This window comes from Antechinus flavipes, chromosome 5, assembly GCF_016432865.1.
Source record: "Antechinus flavipes isolate AdamAnt ecotype Samford, QLD, Australia chromosome 5, AdamAnt_v2, whole genome shotgun sequence".
Taxonomy (NCBI): domain Eukaryota; kingdom Metazoa; phylum Chordata; class Mammalia; order Dasyuromorphia; family Dasyuridae; genus Antechinus; species Antechinus flavipes.
In genome coordinates this window covers 146377603-146400548 of record NC_067402.1, presented here as the reverse complement: position 1 = coordinate 146400548, position 22946 = coordinate 146377603, and the positions used below count along the sequence as shown (strand labels likewise).

General features: G+C 34.8%; 1 protein-coding gene across 1 annotated transcript; it reads left to right on the top strand.

Moving 5' to 3' along the window:
• Window positions 1–6610: 6610 nt before the first annotated feature.
• On the top strand, window positions 6611–22872 carry PSMC2 (proteasome 26S subunit, ATPase 2). Its single transcript, XM_052000343.1, has 12 exons — window positions 6611–7009; window positions 8525–8562; window positions 11524–11605; window positions 12065–12164; window positions 13085–13216; window positions 18250–18322; window positions 18713–18808; window positions 19518–19682; window positions 20578–20665; window positions 22076–22278; window positions 22382–22478; window positions 22575–22872. Exons 1-12 carry the CDS (start codon window positions 6940–6942, stop codon window positions 22730–22732), a joined length of 1302 nt encoding a protein of 433 aa, XP_051856303.1. The 5' UTR covers window positions 6611–6939; the 3' UTR covers window positions 22733–22872.
• Window positions 22873–22946: the final 74 nt, after the last annotated feature.

The window sequence follows — 22946 nt, the reverse complement described above, 5'->3', positions numbered from 1 at the left end:
GACCTTTGTTATGATCAGAGACGCATTCTTGCTTCAGCATGAGTAAAGAGATCCCTTGTAGAAGTCCCATAAACAAGAAAGGATATTAATATATCCCTAGGCAAATGCAATTTCTTCATAAACTCAATAGTCTATAAACAAAGAAAACTTAGACCTAATTGAGATAAGGCTTTGGGGAAAATGTGAGCAGAGTTTAGGAAGCATCATTTTTCTTGGGATCCTTATATACCATGGGATCATACCAGTACAAGATAGATGTCTGTCCATTTACTAGATATAAGTAATGAAATTCTCTACCAATATGCCTTCCTTTCCATGGGGACATTATATACGAAAGGTAGAGCTAGGAACTTGTAACATTGCTGTATGAGTTCTACCATCTTTTCTAAATATCAATCTTTAAATTCTCTATTCCCATTGAATGAAATCCAAATCCTTTAAATCAGGGTTTTCGAATCTGGGATCTATGAACTTGTTTTTTAAAAAATATCTTAACTGCATTTCAAAGTAACCTTTTCAATCATAGATGATTTTACGTTATGTATTCAAAAACATTATTCTGGGAAGGGGTCCATACATTTCATCAGATTGCTGAAAGGGTCTGCAACATAGAAAAAGTTAAGTACTTCATGCAAACTGATATAACCATTTTGGAGAGCAATTTGAAACTATGCCCAAAGGACTATAAAATTGCGCATACCCTTTGATCCAGTAGTGTCACTATTGGTTCTATATAATTGAGAGATCATAAAAGAGGAGAAAGGAATCACATGTGCAAAAATATTTGTAGCAGCTTTTTTTTATGGTGGCAAATCATTGGAAATTGAGTAAATGTCCAACAATTAGGGAATGGATGAATAAGTTATGGTATATGAATGTAATAGAATATCATTGTCTTATAAGAAATGATGAACAAGTTGATTTCAGAAAAGCCTGGAAAGATTTACATGAACTGATACTGAGTGAAGTGAGCAGAACCAGGGCTACATTGTGCACAGTAATAGCAAGATTATATGATGATCAACTATGATAGGCTTAGCTCTTCTCAGCAATACATTAATCTAAGACAATTCCATTAGACTTGGAATGGAAAATTCCATTTGCATCCACAGAGAGATGGAGATTAAACACAGAGAGAAGCCTATTATTATTATTATTTTAGCGGAAGTTTATTTATTTTTTAATTATACCTTTTTATTTACAAAACATATGCATGGGTAATTTTTCAACAGTGACCCTTGCAACACCTTCCCACTTTTCCTCTCCTTCCCACCCCCTCCCCTAGATGGCAGGTAGTCCTATACATGTTAAATATGTTAAAGTATGTGTCAAATCCAATATATATATACATATTTATACAGTTATCTTGAAGCATATTATTTTTCCCTTTTCTTTTTACTTGTTTGCTTTTTTTCTTTTTTGTGGTTCTTACCTTTTGTTCTGATTTTTCTTTCACAATGTGACTAATATGGAAATATATTTAAAATGATTGTACATGTATAACCTATATCATGACAGCTTGCTTCTTGGGGAGGGGGAAGGTAAGATAAGGAGGGAGAAAAGAAACATTTGGAGCTCAAATTCTTACAAAAATGAATGTTGAAAAAATATGTTTATGTGTAATTGGAAAAAATAAGTGTTTAAAAAAAAAAAAAAGAACACAGTAGCAGCTAGATGGCATAGTGGATAGAGCATTGGCCCTGAAGTCAGGAGGACCTGGACTCAGAGACTTAATACTTCCTAGCTGTTTGACCCTGAGCAAGTCAGTTAACCCCAATTGCCTCAGCAAAAAACCCCAAACAAAAAAAAAAAAAAACACCTTAGATGGTATCCAGGTTTCTTCATTATTTTATTTGTTTTCCAGTATTAACTGTGGTATATCTTCTCTTTTGGGAACTCTCCAAACTATTCTACTTACAAATCCCCTCAATATACCTTCAACTTCCTGCCTTTAAGTCATATTATTCCTTAGTTTAGAATGCTCTGACATAATTCCTACTATCAATGTATTAGTATCAAAATCAAATACTGTCTTTTTCACTAAGGCTTCCAGTATAGGTTCCTCTAAAGTTGATTAATCAAGTTTCTGAATTCTTAAAGAGGTTTGTTGGTATCACTTTAGTTACTTGTATATGCCTTCTCTCCCCTCACTAGATTGTCCTGGAAGGCAATGAATATATCTTAACTCTATTTCTAACCAGAGCACCCATTACAACGCCAGTTCTGACCCAGTTTCCCTAATTGTTCTATTTAGTTACTTAATGCTTGATGAGATAAAGGTTTTATATCTTTAGGCTATAATCATTCCTTCTTAATGTTTGTGACAGGATAAAGGTCTATCCATTTTAGACATCATTAGAATATCAATAACCTCTCCAGTACCTCCCTTCATCATGTCATCCTAGGTGCCTCCCTCCATTAGTTTATCCCCATCCAGGTACCTCCCCCATTATGTCATTGTTCTTGTTATCCTATAAAAGTCTTGCTGTTCAGCCCTGGGACCAAACATGGATATTTGGTCCCAGTAAATCTCACCATTTAATAAACTATTAAATTGTTCTCTGATCTCTATCTTGCTCAGTTTCTCTGGCATTACAAAGTAAGACTAGAAGATTAAAAGTTTAATTAGCATTAATTGATGAGCAGTTGCCAGAAGGACAGCAATACAAGGAACAAAGGGACACATACGCAGACTTAGACATACAGACACATACACAGGGATTTAACAGTTTAGGATAACATTATCAGAGGCAAAAGGAATCTATGTACTTCCTTCTTTGGAAGGCTGAGTAATAAAGACTGGATGTCAGGTGATTTTGGAAAGATTGTGTTTATCTTAAAGTCTCAGGAGTTGCCAAAGATTAGGTTTGTTCCAGTGAGAATGTTTTCTTTGTAGTTAATTTCATTAGACTATTCTGGTGAATTCTGGAGATCAATTTGGAACTGCGTCCAAAGAACTATAAAACTGTGCATGTCCTTTGATCCAGTAATGCTATTACTGGGTCTGAATCTCAAAGAGATCATAAAAAAGGGAAAAGGACCCACATGTGCAAAAATGTTTGCAGCAGCCCTTTTTTTGTGGTGGCAAATGATTGGAAAATGAGTGGATGCCCATCAATTTGGGAATGATTAAGATATGGCAAATGAAAATATTGTTTTATAAAAATGATAAACTGACTGATTTTAGAAAAGCCTGGAAAAATGTACATGAACTGGATGCTGAATGAAGCAAGCAGAACCAGGAAAACACTGTACACAGCAACAACAAGATTGTGTGATGGTCAATTATGATAGTTGGTTTTTCTCTGCAGTTTGGAGATTCCAATAAACTTTGGATGGAAAATGCCATCTGGACCCAGAAAGAGAACGATGGAGACTAAATGTGGATCAACATACACTATTCTCACCTTTTCCCTTTCTTTTGTTTTTTTTTTTTTTTTTCCCCTCTCACAGTTCTTCCCTTTTGTTCTGATTTTTCTCTCCCAACATGATTCATATAGAGAAATATATAAAAAACTTCCTATTACCTCCAGGACCAAATATAAAATTCTGTTTGACTTCTTAAAGCCTTTTATAAGTTGACTGCTTCTCATCTTTCTAAGTTGTTATTGTTATAATATACCTCAGTTCTCTTTTCATGCATTCTAGTAATACTAGTTCCTTGCTCCTTTCTTTAACTAAACAGTCCCAATGCTAGACATTTTCCCATACTGCTGCCTTAACTGAAATTCTCTTCTTTCTCACCTTTACTTCCTGGCTTCCTGTAACTCTCAGCTAAAGTCCCATCATCTTCAAGGTTTTCCCAATCTCCCATAATTTCATTGCAATCCCTCTGAAATTATTTCTATTTTATCCTAAATATATTGTACATTGTTGCTAGCATATTATTTCCTCAGGTACTGTTTTTACCTCTTTCAATCCCCAGCAATGCTTGCTGATAACATTAAAGACACTAAAATCTGGTTCCTTTCCAGCCTTATTTCACATGCAAATCACATCACTATCTTTAGGATATATTAGTTTGCAGACAAATACTAGCTATCCCCCAAACATACACAGTAGTGAAAAAACTCCTTGCTTTTGCCTGGAGTATACTTCTTTCCTTTGGGAACAGGTTGAATCCTTACCCATTCTTTAAAACAGAGTACATGTTCTGGTGAAATCTTTTAAGATCCCCATTAGTAATAAGGATCTTACTTTTTCCTTCCCTTTCTGTCTTTGCTTCTCTTCCTTCTCAAATTAATTTATTAGGTGATATTTATCTGTATGTGACTCATTTCCTACTAAATTGTGAACGAGGCCCATGAGAATAGGAATCATTTCCAAGCTTTGGTCTTCCCCAGAATCTGACAGTGATTGATATATAGTATGCCTTTAAAAAATTCCTTTGTCACTATCTATAACAGAAGCAGAACTAATATCAAATATCATAGAATATCTGAGTTGGGCAATACTTCAGAGATCCTCGAATTCAAATACTACCTCAATAAATATCCTTTCCATTAACATTCCTGACAAGTGGTCATCCCTCCTTAACTTGAAGGCCTCTTCTATTACTTTACTTTTTTATCTTTGTATCTGAGGTAGCTAGTACAGTGACTTGCATGTGGCTGTGCATAATAAAAGCTTAAATAATATCAATAAAAACTACTATTTAAATTGTGATTACACACATAGTGCTAAGCACCATCAACTGGACTGCAAATGATCTCTAACCTGTGGGTTGTTGGAGCTAGCCATAGACAGGAGAGAATTTCAGAGTGAAGAAAACAAGTCTGCAAAAAGAAGTCCTCCTGAGAAGGAAGGCCTGTGGTTTGTGGCAAGGGCAGGGCTTTTAAGAATGCAAACCACAAGAGGTGGGACCAGAACACAGTCATTCTTAAGTCTTGAGTAAACAGTTCACATGGCAAGCTCATGGAGGCATTCTGGAAATTATACGGGCATTTCTGGATTCTGTGGAGACAGTCCCTACATTGATTGTCTCAAGTCTTACTGGTCACTGAGCCTTGTGATTGTTCAGCAGGGTACAGAACTAGAGCTATCATGGCAGGGACAGGAGTGCAGCACCTGGTATAGTTACAAGCATTGCAATTGTTCAGAGTGTCAGAAGATTTGATTGATGCCTTTTTGCCACATAACATTGGCTGCTTCTAACTTTCAGGTCCTGGGGAAATAAGGAAACTCCAACAAATCTAAATAGTTATTGTGTAATACGAAAATCATAAATCCCTCAGAGAACACATAGTACTGGTAAAAGCAATACATTTTGCCAGGTGAGATCATCCAGAAGGTGAGCATAAAAGATTGTTGTTATGCTAAGTTGAAGGCACAGCCTGCTTACAGGGTCTTAGATCTGGAAAAATAAGATCTCTTCTAATATCTTGAAATTTCCCCCTTTTGGCCAAAGGGTAGGAAATCTCAAAAAATATCTTTCCTTTCGACCAATAAAGGAGAGACAGGGATAAGCCAAGATGCCACGCGAGGCCACTTAGACCAAGACAAGATTTTGTACAGTGAATTAATTCCCTGTATGCCCCAACTATCATTACCAGCATTACAAGCATCATTGCTTGCAAGAAGAAAAGAGACAGAGCCTAAGAATGGAGAGAGAGAAAATGGCAAATCATGCTTGAATCAGGATCTTGATGGTTAAGATACACAATAAAAAGGAAGAAAGGGAAACAAAACAAAACAAAACAAAATTAGGACAGTGTACTCAGCCATTATCTGGAATCTTGAGACAGCTGTCTCATCTGGAGTCCATACTATATGGACTCTGAGGTCCCCAGGGGGTTCTGCTATCCATTCAGCAACAAAGGCTTGCTTCAGAAGATCCAGGAATACCTACCCAAAAGTCTGGCACTTGTGGAAGTAAGTCAGAAGGACCTGGAAGGAGTCCTTAGAGAAAACTCTTTGCATCAGGCTTTAAATCTTAGTTTCTGGTCAGCATAATTTAGGTTCCTGGTTAATAGTTTCTAAACAGCATATAGAGATGATCAAATTTTCCAGTCACACAAGGGTAATTTCAAGCAATGCAATAAAGTTTTCTTTTTCACAATTCCCATAATTGCATAATTACATTATCAGGTACAGATCAATGTCACCTTATAGATCAAACTACTAAAAAGTCTCATAATGGATTAGTTTTGAGAATAGAAATTTACATGTCACCAGGGTAAACAAGAAAATTTAAATATAAACATCATGAAACAAAAGACCAAAGCAATACAATAGTCATCATCAATATTAATATGTTATTTGGCCCACTGGTACCGGATTAAAAATTCAGCTTGGAACTTAAGTTGCTGGAGGGCAGTTCATGTTTCATTTTTATCTTTGTATTTTCTATTTCGTAAATGTTTGCTGATTGACTTATTTCTTCGCGTGCGCTCCATCCCCTCTCCCCGCCCCCCACTCCCACCTCCGTTAGACTGAGCCGTTTTTTCTCCTCTCCTTTCTTTGTATCCCCCCGCTCGGCACTGTGCCTGGCACACAATAGCGGCTTAATGAATGCTAGATTACTGACGACAAATGGTCATCCGGTCTTTGCTAGAAGACCTCCAACATTGAGAAGCTCACTCCCTACAGGGATAGCCCTGTGGGGCAGCTCTGAGTGTTAGGAAGGTTGTTTGGACATGGGGTCAAAAAGAGCTTCTCTTGAAAACATCAAGCTTGATACTAAGACTCCCGGGATAAAGGTTGACCAATCCCAGACAGAAAGAATGGGTGAATCCCGGGGAGATCCCAAGTGCAGGAGGCTTATTTAAACTCCTCCCCGAACCCTCCCCAAACACGCCAGAGCCCGCCGCGCCAGTGCGCCGGACCGAAGACTTGAAGCACCAGTTCCGCAGGGGGACCGGAAATGGGTTGGTACTCCCGGAAGTAGAGGAAGCTGCTGTGTAATCGTTCCTAGGAACCGAGGTAGCTACGACTCCCAAAATGCCGGATTATTTGGGAGCCGATCAGCGGAAAACCAAAGAGGAGGAGAAGGACGATAAGCCCATTCGAGGTCAGCGGAGCGGAGCAGCGCGGGCAGGGGGCAGGGAAGACGGGAGTTGGGAGGGGTCTCTCGCCGGTCTGTCTGGAGAAGGGAAGGAGCAGAGTAAGGGGAGCGAGTCTGAGATGTTTGGGCCCAGGCCGCGCACTTGACGCCGTCTCGCTCCCTGACCCGCCATTCTATCTCTGAGGTCCTTTCCAACTCCGGGGTCATCATTAATTCATTTCTATTCGGAAAACTTTAATGAAGCGGCTCCTGAGCGCCGAGCCTTGCTAGGAAGCAGGAGGTCCACAACGTCTCTCCCGACCCTCGTGGCATGGGGGTGGGTGAGGGTAGGGGACCCGACCCGGATCTGGAACTGTTTGACCCGCCAGTGTGGTAGGGTCAGGTGTCGGGAAAGTGCTAGGGGAGGGTTTCAGGGAAAAGTTTGTTACTGGCTGGAGTGGAGGGTCAGTGGAGTTTTTTGGGGAGTCTCTTCTTTGTTGAGGACCGGCCTCTTCGTTACAATCCCACCGTCTATTCCCCAAAGCTTTAAAAAAGATAATTTTTCGTGGAAGTGTTTGGAAAATTGTTTTCTTTGTGCCATTTTCTCCAGTCAAAATGAATTTGGCTAGAATCCTGCAAGTTAAGAGTAGAAGGGGGACCCTATACACTCCTCTACTACAAACCCCTATCTGTAATCTAGGAATTTTACAAATGAGGAGAGTAAACTCCCAGAGAGGTTACATGGCTTGCCCAATGCCTCACAATTCATTAGTAGAACTGGGATATTTTTTTCTTTAAGAGATTATGATACATTTAGAAACGCGGAATGATTTTTGATTTCTCTTGATTTGGGCATAATATCCACTAACTTATTTTGTCTTCTCCAGGTTTTTAGTTAATTGATTTAAAAAATCATTGCTTACACATTGTATTTTTCATGTGTTCCTGTCTTTCACCATGGCCTTATATCTCCTACATTTTAAGTCCTCTACATTTTAAAAGGAGTGCTTCTTCCAGCTCCTGTTTAATGAGACATCATACCAAAATGTATGGGATGCAGCCAAAGCGGTAATAAGGGGAAATTTCATATCTCTAGAGGCCTATTTGTATAAAATAGAGAAAGAGAAGATCAATGAATTGGGTTTGCAATTAAAAATGCTAGAAAAGGAACAAATTAAAAACCCCCAGTCGTATTTCCTGCTTTCTCTTGGAAGCGTCTTCTTTCTGAATCTGAGAACCTAAGAAGTTTCCTTTGACTTGGAGACTTGTGCCCTGGAATTGGTCAGCCAACTCTTTTGAGTTCATTACCTACCTCTAATTATATTCTCATATTGAATGGTAACTGTAACCATTGTTTTATGTATGTGCATCATATTTAAAGGAAAACACATCCTTACATTTATTGTATCCAGTTGTTTCATGAAATCCCATTCAAATTCTAAGAAATTTTTTTTTTTAATCTTAAAATGAGACCCTTAAAAAAAAAAAAAAAAAGACATGTTTTTCAAAATTAAAGCTAACATACTGTCTCTGTCCTTTCAGCGCTGGATGAGGGTGATATTGCCTTGTTGAAAACTTACGTAAGTTATTTGTATTACTGTAACATTCCTACATGTTAAGTGTAACTCAGAATTGTAATATGTTACTGTCCTCAGTAAGTGTGGATGTGGATAATAAGGAAAGGGAATTAATTTTTCAGTTTTATGTTTGAAAATGATTTTTGAATATTTTCCTCTTGAGTTTTTATCAATTAAAAACTACATATTTTTTCAATATGAATGAAAGTAAATTTATAGATGGCTCATGGCAGATCTTGAAAATAATTTTATTAAATAAATTCTTAGTCTTTTATATCAGAGGTTGTGCTATTTAAAAAAAAATTGAAAAATGTCCTAAGTCAGATCTCAATTATATTTATAGACTAAGCTTATCAGAATAATGGACTCCTGCTCTTCCCCAAGAAGAACAGATTTCTTGTCCTATTTGCATTCTGGCAAACAATCCTTATCATTACTTACTTTATTACTAAGTTAATAATGAAGAAAGGGTTTCCAGATGTCATCCTGGAAACTTTTGTGTTGGACAAACTCTTTTAAAAGGTGGTTGTTTGGGTTATGTTATCTCCTCCCTTCCAGCTTGTATTTCCCCTCTCTGTGAGGTATCCTTAGTAACAAAGAATAAAAAAAAGTGATGGGTGCTTTAATAAAGGGAATGATTATTGAATTCTTAATCCAGAATAATGTAGGAAGAATGGCATGGTAGTTATTTGAAAGGAAGGTAAGATATTTATAAGGAGGAATCATGCGTGGCTAACTGATAAGAATTTTTTGAAGGGGATTTTTATGCCTGTGGATATAACAAATTTCCAAAAAAGTCTTTGCCTGAATTCTACATGAAAACATTGAAGGTGCAGTATTGTTGTGGACATTGAAGAGACTTTATGAGATAGTAAACAAATTCTAGGGAATTAATACTTCTCTATATAGAAAAGTAAAGAGTTGATCCTAGGTATCAATTACAAGATTAGTCTTAACAGTGCCTTTGTAAATTAACTGGAATTCTTTAAAGTCCTACTCTGATGCTTATTGTAAGATCACATTGGGTTTTTGTAGGCTGTGGCAGAAGAATTTGTTCTTGGCAGGGTTTACTAAGCTGGAAAGATTTTGTGTATAGACTTGGTAATAGCTCACAAGTGTATTGTGTCTGAGAGCCAGTTTAGATAAACTTGGTGAGGCTTATTATCAGGTTGATCACAGAATGATGGATCTTTTTGATTACAGCTGCTCTTGAAGATTGTTTTATAATTAAGATATATGTGATCTGCTTTGATGGGTATAATATCATTTGCCACTGACAGAATTACAGATACATAAAATATAGAGGAATAGGAAAAGAGAAATGCATGGTGAAATGCCAAGTGCAGGATTAAAGGTTTATAGGAAGTCATGGAAGACTTCTATATATTGATAGACTAACAAGTTTCTAGACTTGTCATTCTGAAGGAACAAAAACAGAAGAGATATGATTTGAGACTGTGGAATCATGAGGGAGTAGGGAACTGGGAATGGAGGTAAAGTAAAACTTGGTGATGACCACTGAGTCCAGGATGACTAGAACAAGGGAACATTTTGAAGTTTGAAAGAGACAAAGTAATATTGCTTCACATGTGTGGAACTCTTTCATAGCTTGGTGTGGTACAAGCTAAAAATATAGGTTAAAGAAGGTTTAGACAAATAAAAGAAATAATCTCATAGTGGGAGTATTAAAGAAAATAACAATATTCTTAGCTTCTAGTGTTGACCTTAGAGATCATCTCAAACTTTTTGGTCTCAGGACCTCTTTAAACTCTTAAAAATTATTGAGAACCTCAAAGAACTTTTTTGTTTATATGTGTCTAACTATCCATGTTTACTGCATTAGAAACTAAAACTGAGACATTTTCATAATATTAAAAAATGACAATAATAAACCCATTCCATGGTAACATAAATAACTTTTCTGCTGAAGAACAACTTTCTGAAACACAAAAAGTAATGAGTATGACTGCTTTACATATTTTTGCAAATTTTTTTAATGTCCACCTTTGGTAGAAGACATTTAATTGAATTTTCATATTTACTTCTGCATTTAATTTTATTATTATTATTTTTTGGTTGAAGCATATTAGAAAAATATGGCCTTTCACAAATAAGTAATTAGAAAAGAGAGTCAAGTAAGGTCTTAGTAGTATTGTAATAGTAGTTTCTGCTTTGTAGATTTCTTTAAAGAGATCAGACCATATTTTGAGAACCATTGGTCTAGATAAGCCATGTATATGTGACACATGGCAATGGCAATTTTTATGTTCTAACATGAAAACTAAAAATGTTGTTGATTGCTATATTGGAACTAAACCTTAACCATAGTGATATCTGGGCTCATACTATTCATTATGTAAATTAACTTTACTTTTGGATTGGCTTGCCTTTTGACCATTAGGTCTTCGGTGGTAGAGGGGGTTTGGGAAAAAAGAGGATGTGAAAATGTTTATAGATTTATGAATTGGATGCTAATCATATCACCCAGTCAAGTATTTAGATTTTATAAGAGCTCAGAATAAGAATTTATTGTCTTGCTTTATAAATTATTACACAAATTACTTCCTACTATATATAATTAGGGCTATGTGTTTCTGCATTGAATAGATTTTGAAATAATTTACATAGCAGATGTTGATTTTTACATTAATACAAAGATGAGTGAAAGATTACTTTTTCTATATATTGTATATCTTTGCCTAATTTGCATATGTTGATGTGTATCTTTGGTTTTTGATAATAGGCAGTTTTTTGTTTATAACCTTGAATAAGAAAGGATTTGAGTGTATTTGAAGTTTTAGGAAATAGTATGAAAATGATACAGATATTATATTGTCAGTCTATAACCTTAGAGGTAATAATAAATAATATGGTCATAGACCTCCCACATCCCCAGTTAGTTTTTTAGTTATAGTTGATAAGTTTTAGTTGTTTGTACAAATTAGAATTACTTTTCTCTTTCAGGGCCAGAGCACTTATTCTAGACAGATCAAACAAGTAGAAGATGACATCCAGCAACTTCTTAAGAAAATCAATGAGCTCACTGGTATGTTCCCTCCTTTCCCTTTCTTCTGAATGGTGTGTAAGTAAGCGTTTGACCTCAGGATTTGTTTTCATTAAATGTGTATTCTCTGGATTCTGGTTTTTTTGAACAGATTGAATCTCATATTATTTAATTTACCCCAGTCTGTTTTACTGTCCTATGTAATTACTTATAGTGCTTATGTGTTTATAATACAGCTACTTGCCTTAAGATAGGTATTTTCCATATCAAATCCCAGTTTAGTAGACTTTAGTGGATGAATCTTGGTAATATTATGATAGACTATTGTCTAGGGCATGGAAATAATTTTATTATACAGAGTTTATCTTATTATCATGTTATTTGGAATATAATAAATATTACAATTCCAAATTTTAAATTTAACTCTAAAATATGATTTTATACTTGTTTCAGAGCAGGTTAATATAATACTTTTCAATGACTTTAATGTTTCTTTTCTAGGTATTAAAGAGTCAGACACTGGCCTGGCTCCCCCAGCTCTTTGGGATTTGGCTGCAGATAAACAGACTCTTCAGAGTGAACAGCCACTACAGGTTGCAAGGTAGTAATGCCGATCTTGATGTGTATCTGATTAATTTTGTCTAAAGATAAATCTGTTAGACTTCACAAAGTCTTGCCACCTAACAACATTGGTATCTGTTAAGAGTTTTTCATTTAAATCCCAGAAGTGAAGCTTTCTATAAAAATTCTTTGGAGTTGGCACTTGGGAACTAGTAACATAAAGGATTTAGCAGTGTTGAGAAATTTTATATAGTGAAACTTTTTAGTAAAATAGAATAGAAAAATTATCTATATTGTTCTGATTTGTTGATCAGGTGAACATGAGTTTGTAGAGTAGCTTTTGTTTTATAAAGTTTGTGTTTATTTTTATTTGTCTCTCTGGATAAAAGGAATTATGAGAGTATAGCATATCCTTTATTCATTATTACAAATATACACATATAATGATTTTTCCTCTTACAAAGAATAGCAGTGTGACACAAGGAGAGGCAGTGTCAGCTAAGATAGAGAGGAATATAGACCAGAGAGGTACACCTGGATTTTATTTCTGTCTCTGATACTGTCTATATAATAGTGAACATACCACTAAGCCTCTGATATTAACTTCATCTGTAAATTGAGGATGTTATTAACTGCAATACCTACTTCCAGAGTTGTTATAAGGTCCAAGTGATAAATGTAAAGCACTTGAAGTATTTCAGGCTGTTAAGAACTGCTGTCAATAGGATGAATAATCTTGTGTTTCACATTGTCTGTTATGAGATATCTTGAGAAAATGATTCCTTTGATCTTAATTTGCTTTATTTGATGCTACAATTTAGTTTTCAGTACTACTACCGTGAGCAGTAGTCATACCTTCAGGTCTCAATCTACTTTTGGTTGGTATATTCACAGTATAGAATTCACTTGTTATAGTATGGCATCCTTTTCTTGCTGTAATCATAAGTATTTCTGTGCTAGGTGTACAAAGATAATCAATGCTGATTCAGAGGACCCAAAGTACATTATCAATGTGAAGCAGTTTGCCAAATTTGTGGTGGACCTCAGTGATCAGGTAGCACCTACTGACATTGAAGAAGGAATGAGAGTTGGGTAAGATGTCTGTTTACTGTATTCTTCTTTCACTAAAGATACTGTGACTCAGTGCACATTTTATTTTGATTGAATTTATTCAAGGTATTGTACACCCAAAATTATCTTTGAAATACTATGTTGAGTCTCCCCCTTCCTTTACTACTTCTGTTTCTTTACCACAAAGTTTTTAAACTCCTTCAATCTTCTTAAGGGCCCTATCGTTCTATAAAAAATCTTCTCTCCAAGTCACCAGTGGCTTTTTCTCTAAAAATGTATTACTGAAATGTTTTGTTCTTACATTGCAAACGTTTACAGGCCACCCCTATTTCATGAGAGATCTCTCCTAACTAAAACATTTAAATAAACCTAACAATACACTTGCCTTATCTAAAAATATATGCAGCATTCCAATTCTTTGGCAGTACCTCCTGTCTTTATTTTTAAAAAAATGAACAAATAGTATAGATTTTTTTCCTTCCCACTCCCCACTTCATTGGGAAAACAAAAGAAAAACACATTTCTTGTAACATAAGCATTGTCAAATAAAAAAAAAATCCTTGATGTTTATATAGATAAATACATATATACACATACATGTCTCTGTATATATGTATCTGTTTGTAATCTGAATTCATCATCTCTTTGTAATGGATCACATGTTTTGTCACTGAACAGTTAATACTCTACACTAGGATTATAAAAATGAATAATTTTGAAAACTTTTATAAATTGTTAAAGAATGAATTTTTTAAATAGCTTTTTATTGACAAAACATATGCATGGGTAATTTTTCAACACTGACTCTTGAAAAAAACTTGTATTCCAATTTCCCCTCCTTCCCTCCACTTTCTCTTCTAGCTGGCAGATAGTTCCATATGTATTAAATATGTCAAAGTATATGTTAAATACAATATATGTATATATATTTATACAGTTGTCTTGCTGCACAAGAAAAATCGGATTTAGAAAGAAGGTAAAAATAACCTGGGAAGAAAAACAAAAGTGCAAGCAAACAATAACAGAAAGAGTGTAAATGCTATGTTGTGGTCCACACTCATTTCCCAGTATTCTTTTGCTGGGTGTAGCTTGTTCTGTTCATTACTGATCAATTGGCACTGATTTGGATCCTCTCATTGTTGAAGATAGCTATTTCCATCAGAATTGATCCTCATGTAGTATTGTTGTTGAAAGTGTATAATGATCTCCTGGTTCTGCTCATTTCACTTAGCAGCAGTTCATGTAAGTCTCTCCAAGCTTCTCTGGATTCATCCTGCTGTCATTTCTTACAGAACAATAATTTCATAACATTCATATACCACAGTTTACTCAGCCATTCTCCAATTGAGGGGCATCCATTCAATTTCCAGTTTCTAGCTACTGCAAAAAGGGCTGCCACAAATATTTTTGCACATACGGGTCCCTTTCCCTTTTTTAGTATCTTTTTGGAATATAAACCCAGGGTAACACTACTGGATCAAAGGATATGAATAGTTTGACAACTTTTTGACTATAGTTCCAAATTACTCTCCACAATGGTTGGATCTGTTCACAACTCCACCAGCAGTGCATCAGTGTCCCAGTTTTCCCACATCCCTTCCAACATTCATCATTATCTTTTCCTGTCATCTTAGCCAATATTAGAGGTGTGTAGTGACACCTTTTCATTTGGGTAGAAATAGTTTAAATTTCATCATCTGAAAATTGTTTATATCCTTTGACCATTTATCAATTGGAGAAAGAATGAAATTAGCATAATCAGGAGAACTATTTAGTAACAACAATACTGTAAAAGCAAACAACTTTGAAACCCATGAGAACTTTGACTATGATTCCAGTAGACCAGGACTACTTTTTAAATGACCTTTTCTTATTCCTTCTCTTTTTTTGACCTATAGCATTTGATCCCATTAACTAGCCCCTTAACTTTCAAAAGTTTAGTCCTGGTTTTCCTTCCATTTTGATCATCTAGTCTTTTCTTTAACGATTGTTGGGTTTCTTGTCCTCTTAGGTGGTTGTCTCTCTCTAAAGGTTTTCCACATCCCTCTTCTCTGTACCTACTCATTCTTATGAAGATGGCTTCTGAATCTGGATATTCAGCTCTAATCTTTTTCTTTGTGCCATGTTTTCATCTGTTGGATATTAAATGTCCTGGTGGCACCTGAGATTTGATCTGCTTAAAACTGAATTCATCCCCAGTTTTTCCTCCCTATTCTGCTATTTTCTCTTGCTGCCAGGCTCAAAAAACCCTGATAAGCTTTGATTTTTTCTTCTTTATCCCCTATATCTAATCAGTTGCTAAATCTTCTGATTCTTCCTTTACAGTGTCATTTTCAGCACAGGTCTGACTACCTTTGTGAAAAAGCCTTTAATGATTTTATCACCTCTATAAAATCCAAAACTACTTCTTTCTTTTTTTAAATAGCTTTTTATTTACAAGTTATATGCATGGGTAATTTTACAGCATTGACAATTGCCAAAGCTTTTGCTCTAATTTTTCCCCCCTTTCCCCCACCCCTTCCCCTAGATGGCAGGATGACCAGTAGATGTTAAATATATTAAAGTATAAATTAAATACATAATAAGTATACATGACCAAACCGTTATTTTGCTGTACAAAAAAGAATCGGACTCTGAAATATTGTACAATTAGCCTGTGAAGGAAACCCAAAATGCAGGCAGGCAAAAATATAGGGATTGGGAATTCAATGTAATGGTTCTTAGTCATCTTCCAGAGTTCTTTCGCTGAGTGTAGCTGGTTCAGTTCATTATGGCTCCATTGGAACCGATTTGGTTCATCTCATTGCTAAAGATGGCCAGGTCCATCAGAATTGATCATCATATAGTATTGTTGTTGAAGTATATAATGATCTCTTGGCCCTGCTCGTTTCACTCAGCATCAGTTCATGTAAATCTCTCTAGGCCTTTCTGAAATCATCTTGTTCGTCATTTCTTACTGAACAATAATATTCCATAATTTTCATATACCACAATTTATTCAGCTATTCTCCAATTGATGGGCATCTACTCAGTTTCCAGTTTCTGGTCACTACAAAGAAGGCTGCCACAAACATTCGTGCACATACAGGTCCCTTTCCCTTCTTTATGATCTCTTTGAGATATAAGCCCAGTAGTAACACTGCTGGATCAAAGGATATATGCACAGTTTAATAACTTTCTGAGCATAGTTCCAAATTGTTCTCCAGAATGGTTGGATGTATTCACAATTCCACCAACAATGTATTAGTGTCCCTATTTTCCCACACCCCCTCCAATATTCCGCATTATCTTTCCCTGTCATCCTAGCCAATTTGACAGGTGTGTAGTGGTATCTCAGAGTTGTCTTAATTGGCATTTCTCTGATTAAAGTGACTTGGAGCATCTTTTTATATGGCTAGAAATAGTTTGAATTTCTTCATCTGAATTGTCTGTTCACATCCTTTGACCATTTATCAATTGGAGAATGGCTTGATTTCTTAGAAATTTGAGTCAATTCTCTATATATTTTGGAAATGAGTCCTTTATCAGAACCTTTGACTATAAAAATATTTTTCCAGTTTATTGCTTCCCTTCTAATCTTGTCTGCATTAGTTTTGTTTGTATAAAACCTTTTCAATTTGATATAATCAAAATTTTCTATTTTGTGATCAGTAATGATCTCTACTTCTTCTTTGGTCATAAATTCCTTCTTCTTCCACAGGTCTGAGAGGTAAACTATCCTGTGTTCCCTTAATTTATTTATAATCTCATTCTTTATGCCTAGGTCAAGAACCCATTTTGACCTTATCTAGGTGTACGTTGTTAAATGTGGGTTGATGCCTAGTTTCTGCCATACTAGTTTCCAATTTTCCCAGCAATTTTTGTCAAACAGTAAGTTCTTATTCCAAAAGCTGGAGTCTCTAAATCCAAAACTTCTTAATCTGGTATAGAAGATCTTTATATTCTGCCTCCAGCCTTTCTAGCCATATTTTATATTATTCTCCTTCATGTACCATTTTTCAGCCAGACTAAAAACTATCTCAGTTTTATTATGTGTATTCTTGTCTTTTATTAATAATAAATGTATTTTTACATATTTGTTCAAGGTATAGCCTTGCCAATAGTAAACACAATTTCTGCCTCTTTGAAATAACTTCCCCCTTCACCCCCAAATTCTTATTCAGATCTTTCCTTTTCTAAGAGCCTTCCTTTAACCTCCACATGATAAAGGTGCTGCTGCAGGGGATTGAGCTCTGATCCTCAAGTCACAAAGACTTAATTTGTCCTCAGAAACTTACCGTGTAACCCCGAGCTAGTCATTTAACTGCCATTTACCTCAGTTTCTTCATTGTAAGATAGGGATCATATAATAGCATCTGTTTCTCAAGGTTGTTTTGAGGATCCAGTGAAATAGATTAAAGGCACTTACTAAATACTTATTTCCTTTCTTTCTCCTTGAATGTGCTCCTATAGCACTTTGCTTAGATCTTTCCTTTGATCTCATGTCATGCTTTATAGTAGGTGAGTTACAGTCTCCTTCCTATCATATCCTACCATTGGAATGATAAGTACCTTGAGGGCAGGGACTATGCTGTTTTTCATCTTTGCATACCTACAAACATACGGTAAAATGGTTAATAAATATTTGGTCAACTGAAATCCTATTTTTGTTAACCATTCCTTTATCTCCAGGCTGATTGGTTACATCTCAAATTGTTCTAGCTCGTTCTAGATATCAAAAAGATAGGAACAGAGTTTAAGGATAAAGAATTTGTAATTTCATTTGCCAAGTCACTTAGATAGTTTGGCCTAGCCCATAAAAGGATTTTGGTGCTGTTATGATGTAGTAGTTAGATGTGAATGATTTTGGGAAGGCCATTTAATTGTAAATGGAGATTTGATTGACTTGCCTAAGACAAAAATCTATTGATTTATGTTTTTTTTCCCTTCATCTGTATTTAGTCTACCAAACCATGTTATAGCTCATTACAGGCATTTTGGGTCCTCTTTTCTGATCCTTCCCTGTTTTAACTAGAAAATGTCTGAATAAGGGTTTTTCTTTTCTCTCTCCTCAGTGTGGACAGAAATAAATATCAAATTCATATTCCCCTGCCTCCCAAGATTGACCCAACAGTTACCATGATGCAGGTAAGTTATTATGGGAAAGTAAAGAATTTCATCTTCTTTGAAGTACAATTACATTCATCATGAAGATTTTTGAAATTTGTAACTGGTAGACTGTTCACATATATACATTAAAACAAAATCTATGAGCTTTCTGTTAAATAGTCTTGCAAAGTAGTCTGAAAAAAGTGGTGCCTTGCAAAGTACTGATTAGCTTACATATTTCCTATTCCTAACAATACTGTAAAATTTAGATTGTTTGGGAATTCCAAGGCAGTGTTTCGTTATTATTAAAGTCCTTACTTCCTTCAAGACTTGCTTTTGGGTTATTGGTCTGTATTTATTTGGGTCTATATTCAGTTCAGAATTAAACAACTGAAATTTTAAAATAGATTGTGTATTTTTCTGTGATAGGTGGAAGAAAAACCTGATGTCACATACAGTGATGTTGGTGGTTGCAAAGAACAGATTGAGAAACTAAGAGAAGTAGTTGAAACCCCACTGCTTCATGTAAGTGTAATTCTATTAAGCTTTAAATTACTTTGTATGAAGGTAATGATTGAACATATGCATTTTGGGGGGGCCTCTGTAATTAAGATTTCTTTCTTCATGAAGTAAATAATTTTTAGAAAATAAATATCCTTTTGAAATAGAGAAGAAAAGAAGATAAAGTCTAGATGAAAGCAAGGAGAAGGTTTAAAGATTTTTGAGAAGAGAGGCATATGATGAAAAATTGAAGGAATTGTTTTTGTAAAGATGAGAAACTATGAACTTACCTACCTTTTAATATCTTGAATCAGGGATTCAGTTATTGTGGAGCAGTACCAGTAACTGGTCTAAAGGAAGCAGTAGTAAATGGCTTTAAATTATATCAGAAGATTAGAAGTAGTAAAATAATAAGCTAGAAAATTGAACATTATTTGAAGCTGGGCTGTCTTAATGGTAACTACTTAAAGAAAATATTAATTTTTCTGTTATAATTTTATCAAAATTAGCATGAAATGTAGATAAGTTTTAAAACTTCTTTTACCATGAACCTTGTGAACAGTGAGAACAACTTTACTATGTTATACAGATTATATATGTGGCAGTTCTTTGATTCTGAGGCCAGGAAGTAGACAAAATTTCTCATTTAGATCAGTATGTAAGATTTAATTTTAAAAATAAGTATATACAAAATTCCCTTTTACACATTAGTATGAAATTTTTGTCTTTGCAGCCAGAGAGATTTGTTAACCTTGGTATTGAACCCCCCAAAGGCGTACTTCTTTTTGGTCCCCCAGGCACGGGCAAGACTCTTTGTGCTCGTGCTGTTGCTAACAGGACAGATGCCTGCTTCATTCGAGTTATTGGATCTGAACTTGTACAGAAATATGTTGGAGAGGTAAAGTGAATTAATAATAATGAACAAAGTAGCAGCAGATAAAGCATGAGATTTTATAATGCAAAGTATAAAAAAGGAAAAACTACTTACCTGAGTCATTCTTATAAGCCTGGGACAAGACAAGTGATGAATGTTTGATGATTACATTGTGGTAGTTAAACAGCTCAGAAACTACACTGCTTTCTTCAATTGTACTTTCCAGTAATTTTGAAACAGTGCATGATCTCTTGCATACAGTTGAAGGATGCTGAAATTTAGAGCAAACATACCAAAAATACAATACGAGAACAAGGGGAAAGAGGTTAAAGTAACATCTTACTCTTGGCAATCATTTTATTTATATAAAATGTTAAAAATTCTAGCCTGGCCTCTTTGTTCTTTAACATTGTTTTTTTTTGAATAGGCTGTGTTGCAGTGTTCATTTGTGAATTCAGGAACATACTTTATATGGGGATTGAGAATAAATTGCAAAGGGAAACAGCTTCTATTACTAATTACTAAAAATTACATAGGTAAAATTACATAACTGAACATCAGGCAATAGTTAAGTTTGTTTATTGAAATTTTTATGCATAAATTACCATATTTTTCAGGGGACGTTGGGCAAGAATTTGGGTTTTTCTCTATTTTTTTAAAGGGACATTAATCTGACCTGTTTCTGATTTATGGGTCTTTCCTGCTTTTAATAGATGGCTTAATCATGAAGATAGTATTGCTATGTGGATGAATGGATGAATTTTGGAAAAAGACTGTCATAGCTGGACCGTAGCTGAGTTTTGATAAGATATTTTTTGTAGCATTGCAAAAATGAAAGCACTATTTTTGTTGGGTTATGCATGAGGTTTTATTAAGCTGACTCTTAATTATGTGTCTCAACTCATTTTTTTCTTATTAGGGGGCTCGAATGGTCCGTGAGCTGTTTGAAATGGCCAGAACCAAAAAAGCTTGCCTTATTTTCTTTGATGAAATTGATGCTATTGGAGGTATAAATAACATTTAAGAAAGCTATTTTGGGACCAGAATTTGCAAGAGTTACAAGGTCGAAATATAAAAATTTTTATGGTGTGGTAATTGCTATATTTTTACTTGTTTATGAGCTCAGTTAAAAGATCATACAGCTGTGAAAATAATATTTTAAGAGAATTATAAAAGTAAAAATACAGTAAATACTCTATTTTTAGATAAGCTTTTTGAAACGGCTATAGAGAAGGATATTTTTGTTCTCAGTATCCTAGACTCTTAATACTACGATTAGGATACCATGCACCATCCCAATGTTGCTTAATGGTGAGATTAACTTTAACAGTGGGACCTCTGTATAATATGAATGTTGGGTACAGTTTTAGTAATATCTAACTTATAAATTAATTTACATTCTACTTTTTTGTATGTAGTTATATTTCAAGGAACATGATTTAATTCTAGTATGTGTAGCTATATGCTTATGTGATTGGAATACTTTTTACTATTAATTTTTAAAAGTTTCACCATTATTCTCTATGGAATTTAGTTTATTATGTAAAGAAATTAAGAGAGTTTTCGAGAACTATTTATTATGATTAGAAAGAGCCACATCCAACTTAAGCTGAGATATGTCCAGAGTTCTTAATTGTTTTAATACAATGTTCTATTATATTAGAAAATTTAAAAGATGCTAAGATTATAGATTATAGAAAGCCACCTTGAAGATCATTTAGTTCATGCATAAGGTTTTATTAAGCTGACTCTTAATTATGTGTCTCAACTCATTTTTTTCCTCCTCCATTCCCCCAATTTATACTAACTACAGTAGTAAAGTGGACTAGTTAGACCTCTTTCCATGTATCGTGCGGGAGATGTTCATTAATTTAGGAAAGTAAAACAACATTGGTCTTCCATAGACTTAATACAGGACTTCCATGCTATAATGGTATCCAGATATATATTCAGATATTCCATCATAAAAATAATTTGGAAATTAAAATTTTATTAATCAGGCCATTTCAAATACACTGACTTATAGGAATTTTAAGTTGAAGAAAACTTCACATTAAAATAAGATTTACTTTATAAGACATGTAAGCTGATATATTCTTCAGTGGGAAGAAAGGGGGAAAATTTGACCTAATATTCCTTTAATAAGGTTTTGTTGTATTTGAATATTAAGCATAATATTCTATGGTGAGTTTGGAGCATTTCTGTACAATTTGTGGGATCCCAGCCCTATCTTTGAGAAGAAGAAAAGGATGATGGAGCAAAAATACAGGAATACGTTAAGTTTATTTACAAGCTTTGCATGGTATTTACTGTAAAGGATACACTTTTGTAAAATTTTATGCCTTTTTGTATCTACCTTTTAAGAAATGCTTTGTAGAATACAGTAATGCAGCCTAATAGTTTTTACCCTTTTTTAGGTGCTCGTTTTGATGATGGTGCTGGAGGTGACAATGAGGTACAACGAACCATGTTGGAACTTATCAATCAGCTGGATGGATTTGATCCTCGAGGTAATATTAAAGTACTGATGGCCACTAACAGACCTGATACTTTGGACCCAGCATTGATGAGGCCTGGGAGACTGGATAGAAAAATTGAATTTAGCTTACCTGATCTGGAGGTAAGAAATTTATTTTTACTTTAGAAATACTTGTGGCTACCCTTAACCTCATCCCCTAGTGTTTCTGTGATATTTTAAGCAATATGCATTTCTATGTTTTTAGGGTCGGACACATATTTTCAAAATTCATGCTCGTTCAATGAGTGTTGAAAGAGATATAAGATTTGAGTTGTTAGCACGGTTGTGTCCCAATAGCACAGGTAAGTGAATAAATCTTGGTCAGTGCTTGGGTATTCTGTCCACTTTGCGTTTATTGAATACCGAATTAAATTGCCTTTTTTTTTAATGTTTGAAAGGTGCTGAAATTAGAAGTGTTTGCACTGAAGCAGGGATGTTTGCCATCAGAGCACGACGAAAAATTGCCACTGAGAAGGATTTCTTGGAAGCTGTGAATAAGGTTATTAAATCATATGCCAAATTCAGTGCTACTCCTCGTTACATGACATACAACTAATCATTGGAAACTTCCAAAGTAAATTAATTGCTTCTCGATTGGAATAACTTGTTCTTATAAAGAAAAATCTCAGTTATGTAGACCTGTTTAACCATCATAATTAGTATTTAATATACAAATAAACTTTTTCCAAACTTTGGTTTTTTTCTCTTATTAGATCTCTGTAGCAAATTAAAAGGGGAAATTTTTTTTTTCATAGAAAAATTGTTTTCTG

Coding starts and splice junctions, on each gene's coding strand:
- PSMC2 (XM_052000343.1), top strand. CDS start 6,940: ATGCCGGATTATTTGGGAGCCGATCAGCGGAAAACCAAAGAGGAGGAG. Junction 13,217..18,249: donor GAAGAAGGAATGAGAGTTGG/GTAAGATGTCTG, acceptor CTCTCTCCTCAG/TGTGGACAGAAATAAATATC. Junction 18,809..19,517: donor TTGAAACCCCACTGCTTCAT/GTAAGTGTAATT, acceptor TTGTCTTTGCAG/CCAGAGAGATTTGTTAACCT.